Source organism: Gavialis gangeticus, unplaced genomic scaffold (genome assembly GCF_001723915.1).
Source record: "Gavialis gangeticus isolate Ggan-Ray unplaced genomic scaffold, GavGan_comp1, whole genome shotgun sequence".
Taxonomy (NCBI): Eukaryota; Metazoa; Chordata; order Crocodylia; family Gavialidae; genus Gavialis; species Gavialis gangeticus.
The window spans coordinates 5,127,983-5,135,237 of NW_017728983.1; the positions used below are offsets into that span (position 1 = coordinate 5,127,983).

At 41.9% G+C, this 7,255-nt stretch overlaps 1 protein-coding gene across 6 annotated transcripts in view; it reads right to left on the minus strand.

The window, feature by feature from the left end:
* LOC109294754 (inhibitor of growth protein 5) overlaps positions 1–7,255 on the minus strand; it is a 53,709-nt gene that overhangs the window by 35,815 nt on the left and 10,639 nt on the right. For 5 of the 6 annotated variants that reach the window (XM_019513211.1, XM_019513218.1, XM_019513241.1 and 2 more), the window contains exons 3-6: positions 6,634–6,745; positions 4,772–4,865; positions 3,490–3,625; positions 3,255–3,316 (exon numbers count right to left, since the gene is read on the minus strand). In XM_019513211.1, the coding sequence (XP_019368756.1) occupies positions 3,255–3,316; positions 3,490–3,625; positions 4,772–4,865; positions 6,634–6,745 (404 nt within the window). Of the gene's footprint in view, positions 1–1,167; positions 1,980–3,254; positions 3,317–3,489; positions 3,626–4,771; positions 4,866–6,633; positions 6,746–7,255 lie in introns of those variants that run through there. The other variant, XM_019513258.1, reaches the window with a different exon arrangement.

A 7,255-nucleotide genomic window follows, 5' to 3' on the forward strand; every position in this document is an offset into this window, starting at 1 on the left:
CCCCCCTCCCCTCTGCTGCCTGCCCCAGCACTTCTCGAACCAAGCAGAACTCAACAAGAGGGGAAAAATGAGGAAATGTGTCTGTGACATTTCTTGTTCCTCCTCCTGGATTCCTCTCTCTTCCTTTCATTGCAGTGTATGACATGGCAACAATAGCAAGATTCACATTTTAGCTGTCAAACTGAAGGGCAGCTCATAAAAATTGACGGTAAGCAAATTTCCAAACAAGAAGTTATTTTTATAAACATCCCTGCTGTGGGCTTCTGTTTCACTAGCAGTGGTTTTGCAATGGACTCAGGTTAAAAATCAGAAAATCTACCCATGTAGGTAAAATCAAAGGGCTCCATTTCGGCATTGCTGAAACATCACAGAAACCTATATATGTTCCCACAATGTTATTGTCTTTTTAAAGCTTTTTTCTGATCATTTACCAAATGTGCAACACAGAGAGATAAGGCAGGTAGAGATACACCTTATAGAAATATAAGTAATGAAAATGGACCTCCATGCTAGAGCATGAGGAAGTCAGACCCCACTCTCTTCATAACAACACTCTTTGTCTTCACAGTAAAGATCTTCAGGGATTTCTGAAGAAAGGCAGGAAGGGTGCGACTGTCTTGCTCTATCACTGTTACTAGCAACAACACAGGATACTTCCTTTGCTACTTGAATGTCTTTTTCTACATTGGACACACCCTTTATAGGAGGAGCTTGGAATTCAAACCAAAAGAGTAGATTCTTCTCCCACTGAGGCCAGTAGGGACAGGGTCAAGTCAAAACATGGCAGTGCAAAGTTTAACGGAGATTATTCCAATACAAAAAGATGTACATCTTCACACACGCGCACATACATACACACACAAAGCATGCTTCACCAAAAATTAAACACTATACTTGGCTTAGGGGAAATAACACACTGGAAAGAAGTTTGCTGGCCTGCAGATTGCCTTCACTACTATAAAACTGTGCAGAAAAAAACCCCAAAACAGACTTTGCTCCTAAATGAAGAAGCATACAGGTTTCCCTCGCTTTATGCAGGTTCGGTATGTGTGAGTTTGCTCTTATGCAATGACCCTTTTGATACCAAAAATTCATTTTATGAAAGGTAAATTAACTCTTATGTGATTGGTGTGGTGGAAGCCCGCAGTCAGCTGCTTTGTGCAGTGTATTGTGGGAGTGACATGCACCAAAATATAGTCTCCTGTGTGGATTTGTACTCCTCGCTTGTCTGCTACACGTGTTTCTGTAGCTGCCATCCCCATTGTGGTAACATCCACTACCACCTTGTGCTTCAGTGTACTGTCTGCTGTTGGCGAGTACTAAAATTGTTTTGTAAAAGTGGTAGAAATGGGTCTGGGGGTCACTACAGTCGAGGTCTTGGAACATATTCCTATTTATTACATTGTAAAGTGGGTTCCTTCGATGCGAATTAGAGTTATGTGATGTTTTCCAGGAATGCATGTACAGCATAAAGCAAGGGAAACCTGTACTTCAGTTGTGCAGCTTGCATTCCTATAGAATTCCTTCATTTGCACTATGCAAAGCTCCGTACCTGCCTTGCTTAGGTGGTCGCAATGGATCATGCTGAAAGGTAACTCATTCCCCTGAAATGCCTTGGGCAGTTTCACAGATTCCAATACAACAGCAGAAATTACAGCTGCTTGCTGCTCCAGGTACTTCATAGTAATACATTTTTTTCAGTGCTGTTTAAGCATTAACTTAAATAAATCCCTGTGACAATTTCCCCCCCCATCCTCCCTCCCTCCCTCACCAAGTCATATTTGTATGAAACAACAAGAATTAAAACTGGCCATTGGACAATTAAATATCAAATAAGAACAAGGAAGGTAGGTCAAAAATATAATATTGCAACATGAAGGAAGGAATATATTAAATTCTTCTTCTCATCTTAGAGTATGTATTCCCCTCCCCTTCCTTATTTCTTTTTCTTCCTTTCCTGAACACAACGTGGGCAGAACCTAGGGACAGAAAAGTATAGTATTCATCTCCAAATGTTAACGATGTTTAGCTAGGAGTCCTTCACTACTAGAAGGGTGGGAAAATAGTCAGCTGATTAACTCAATGAAGTAACCACCTGCATAGGCATCCAATTCATTTATTGCTGTTGTTCTAATATAGAACATAAGGGCAAAGGAAAGCATTTAATGGAGAGGGTGCAGAAAGTATGACAACCAGCAAAGAAGCCATGGTGCTTCTTTGGAGTGAGGGGAGTGACATTAGGGATTCCTAAGACCATTAAGAATAACGGGAGTCTTTCCCATTTAATTGAACTGTGCATAGGATTTTACACGTAGTCTTCCAGATAGTCTTATGTGTTTGTCCACCTAGTTGGACACTTATATATAATACAACACACCCTACTATTAATGTACATACCATATTATTCAGTGCCTCCCTGCCTTGAATGCATCAGAGCATTGGTGCAAATCATATTTCACTTAGCCAGATTAACATGTTATTCTTGTGAAGTGCGGTTTTTAAATCCCTGTAATTCTAACCTCGTTATGCATCTTTTCCCTCCCCACTATTTAGCAAGATACAATTTTTCAGTCAGGGTTATATATCTGCCAAGTGTAAAGCTTTACAGTAAAGCTGGTTTCAGTTTTCCAAACAAAAAGATGGGAGTTTTTCAAAGTACGAAAGATGCGTCCTTGCCAAAATTTGAATGGGTTTAGGGGAGACAAAGAAAAGGTTGAGACAACTGCATAAGTCTAACTTGGAAAAAGACCCGAAATCAGCCCAAAGGATGTACCACCTTAAATACTATAAACTCCCAAGGACAAGGGCAAAGTACAAACTCCCTCCTTAGTTTTAACTATAGCACTGCAGTAGCTATGTAGCAAATATATCCATCCTACACAGGAATTTGATGAATACACAGCTATATAAATACAAGCTGTTTTTTGTACCCTACTCTGACTTGGGTGAAATCCTGTAAACTCTTGCCCAAGCAGTATCCCCTTCAGGGCTTATTCTGTTCCTACTGCAATCTGAGAATCTGTGTTCCAACGGAAGCAATCTTTAGAAATGTTATTAGTAATTTCCAGTTTTATCTTGTTTGTACACACAGATAAGATCCCTAAACACTACAGGCTAAAAACCTGCATGTTAGTAAAAGCACAGCTCATGTACTGAAGCAGGTCCAGATGACAGATTTTGTTTTTCTTCATGGTTGAGAAGAGAGAGGCAGAAGTGAATTAACAAGGTAAACCTTTGCCTTTGCTCCTACTTACCATTTCCCTTTTGGTTTTGTGGTAAGGTCCACACAAGCAAAATGAAACCACTCAATTGGACACTGCAGACCAGAGAGAAAGAAAACAGAAGAGAAAATTAGCGTACTTTAAACTAAAAATGAGTGACCTAAAAGTGCAGGTTTCGCTCCACCCCCAATCATATGTTGCTGTATGAGAAAGGTATGTGGGAAGCAGATTCTTGCTATCCTGAAAACAAGCCACATCAGGCACTCACATCTGGGTTATCACAGCCAATCATTTCTCCATAGGACACCTGGTGGCACAAGCAGTAGGTGGGCTCATTTGGATCCACTGGCATGTCTAGGACATCCGAGGGATGAACAGAGAGGATGGTATCAGCAAACTCAGATCTGTAAAAGGAGAAACACTACAGGGTTTGAAGCAACAGTCAAATATTTGTGCTCACTTAAAACTCAATATTTAATTTAATTCTACCCAAGAGTTTAGCTTAAACTGTATCTTCATGAATAATAAATAAAGGCACCATGGAGGTATAAGAAATATATCAGATATTAAAGCACCAAAAAAAATCCGAATAACTTAGAACATAGATAAAACCAAAGTGATCTGATGTTTTAAATGCAGAGAAAGGAAAAGAGAAGAATAAACCATACCATACACAGTGAGTACTGACCTATAAAAAACAGAACTGCAGAGAAAGCCTACTTTTTTTCACTAGTAACTTAAAAATAATTTCTGTCTGCAGGGTTTTGGAGTGGTTCTGGTTATAACAGCTAAGATTCCTACAACTGTTCATGTATTTGATATTACTTTATAATCAATGTTGTCCTTCCTGGAAAAATACCATTATAGACATTGACAGGAGCTGAGAAAGACTAACTTTTTAAGGGAAAAAAGTTTTAAGTAGTCAGAATATGCCATTTAAGAGTAGTCAGTGAGAAAATGGAATTGTTCTGAAGTTAGCCCGTTCAAAATATTCAAGTTGGCATTATCCTTTTAATACACAGCACTTGAAAAATAGAGTGGAGATTCTTTCCTATTTGTTACAAAGGGCTAGATTAAATAACTACTCAAGTCTATTTAAGATCTAGACCCATGATCTAGGATAGAAGGAATTTGGAAATGACTCCAAGATTTCTGAGTGATGCATTATTGTTCTTCAAAACTGGCTTGCACATTAGGGGACCTTTCCAATTAGTGGTAACTGACAGAAAAGGCCAAACCACAAAAAAGCAAAGTTTTTTGCTTCAAGTTTGCTAAAATCAGAGGCTACATTCCTGCCACCTTGGATACAGACACAGTTTCAGCTACATTAACTCTTTGCACAGCACAGAAACACTTAATACTGTAAAGATCCCTCAACATTGGAGACAAGGGGGAAAACGAAGAGAAGGCAGAGTTAGTATGTATACTTCAGGAAAACAGACTCTTCAGATGGGAGAGTAAAAGAAAGCCTAGAGAGTTTGGGTTGGCATTCCACGAGCTGCAAAAACTTTCCCATAAACTCACTAAGCTTGCAGTTGTTTGTCTCTTACCCTCCTTTCAGCTTCTTTTTCTTTGGAGTATCTTCTTCAGATGTTCGCCTGCCACGACCTCGGGAGCCTCTCTTATCCTTCTGACTTCGCCCCTCTGAAAGACAGCATTATTACAAATTAGTTAGATTTCAGATCAAGTATCAGCTGTTTTATTTTTTTTTCCCTGGATGCTCATATTACTTTAAGGGCTTTTAACTAATATGAATAAAGCCCTTTTGAAATAGAAAATGTGTATGGTATACAAATAATGTCATGTGCAGTGCGCCAAATTCTGCTCCAGTTGGCAACTAAAGTAGTTGAACAACGTAAGTCAATATATTTGCACAGGGTGTAAACCACAGAATCGGGCCTGTGTATTGAAAACCATCTAGTTAACCCAGTGATTGTCAACCATGGTTCCATGGCACCCTGGAGGGGCCCTTGTAATCCTTTCAAGTGTGTAACACAATGTTAGCCCTGTTAGATGTACAAATATGATTCACAAGATAAACCAGAGATTTCAAAGAGAAACCCATAGGGGTTCTCATAGAACAGTCTGTCCTGTTGTGGTCTTTCTGAGTTCTTTGCAAAAAAAGAATTACTCTATTACTTTTCTGTAGTCAAAAAACAAGTGCTGGCAGGTGCCTCAAGTCTAATGAGGGGTGCCTCAAATACAAAAAGTTTAAGAACCATAGAGTCAACGCTTCTAAAGTTTACTCAAGTCTTCCCAAAGGGCTATGCATGCTAGTTGAGAAGCAAGATACCACTGTCTCCACTAGCAGCTTAAGTACATCCCTCAGAGCCATACTGTTATCAAGTTAAAGGCACAAACTAGCCATACACTGTTCAATGTTTCTGTATTTTATTTGACTTTTTGCTACACAAAATTTCTTATCCAAGTTAAGACTGGTTTCCTTTAACTCTTCAAGTTCACTACTGTTGCCAGTTTCAACTGGACCCTTAATATTATTTAACTTATGCTTTTTCTTTCTAATTTATATTTTTTCTTAAAAAGTAAATCATCCTTTTCCCCTAAAAGGGCTTATATCTCTCAATGTAAGACAAACCAGGGGCAAAGTTTCCTCAACCCAAAGTAGATTCAAAGATTTAAGAGCTATGGATGATGGGTGCTGTTTCTTCCCACTGCAACCCCACTTTGCTTTTAGCCTGCTTTTAAACCAGTGAGAGAAGGGGCCACACACCTCAGGGTATATCAGCAAGGGTGGTAAGGCGGTTCTTGACTATATTTGTTGTCAGTGGTGATGAGTAGGGAGCACACAGGGGTGCACATGCACCCCCTGAGAGCGCTGGTGCACCCGCACCCCCTGAGAGTGCTGGTGCACCCCCTCACAGCAGTGTTCCCTGCTTAGGTGGCAGGTAGGGAGGACAGGCAGGAGAGCTGGTGCCCTCCCTAGTGCCAGCAGGGGAGTGGGGCACCAGGAGAAGTGCAGCTGGCACTTCTGGGCGCATCCCTGGCCCTTCCGGGCATGCCACTGGCACTTCCGGGCAACGCACCCTCTTAGAGCCAACTTAGAGGGAACACTACTTCTGGGTCAGCGCGCATGACTGGCCATAGGGCAACCCCCTGGTCGGCACCAACTGCCTGCTGGGGGGGCGGTAGGTGCCCTCCCGACTCAGGAGACACCAGTTGTTCATTTTCTTTGTTACTCTGCCCAAGTGAGCAGTGATGCCTAAGACAAGATTGCCTAAACTTCAGAAGAGCATTAACAAAAACAGCGCACACTAAAATTTGAGAGAGGCAAAATTTTCCCTTTCCCTCATCCAGGCCCACCTGCAACGCATGAGACAGATACGTTGGACAACAAGGTTTTCCAGCACTGAGTGAGACAGCCCTGGTCACAATACAAATGAAACTCACATACTTTTCAGGCCTCGTCCTCCAGGGCTCTCAAAGTCACTGGCTTCCAGCTTATCCTTCAGATCTGCTTCGAATCGAGCCAAGTCTGCATCCAGCCGTCGGATATGTTTATCCACCTGCATAGGAGAACAAACCATACAGCTGAAAGCAAAACCAGAGGAACCTGGCAACTCTACAGCTATTCTAACCAGTGGAAATCTAGCAGTCCAATGCAAGCTAAAACAGCTCAGCCCTACTAAAGAGATCCTTCTTTGGGTTGCTGGTTAGTAGAGGTGCACTGATACAGCGGTCCGATATAGGATCAACACCGATATAAAGAAAATTGACTACATCAGAAATCGGCCTGATGTGTCCCATAATTTGGCCGATAAATGCCCCTGCATGTGCGCAGCTGCAGCGCACCACACAGGCAGCAAGGAGCACAGCCCAGCAGCTTGAAGAGTTGCATGCAGCTGGTAAGTCTGTTGTGGTGGAAGGGGAGAGGGGAGGGAAGAGGCATGGGGAGGATAGATCAATGTCCCCTGTGGTGAGGGAGTGGGGCTGGGGCTGAGGCAGGGGCTGGGGTAGATGCTGTCCAGCTGGGCAGGTGCGGGGCGTGAGACAGAGCCGCAGTTCAGACAGAGGGA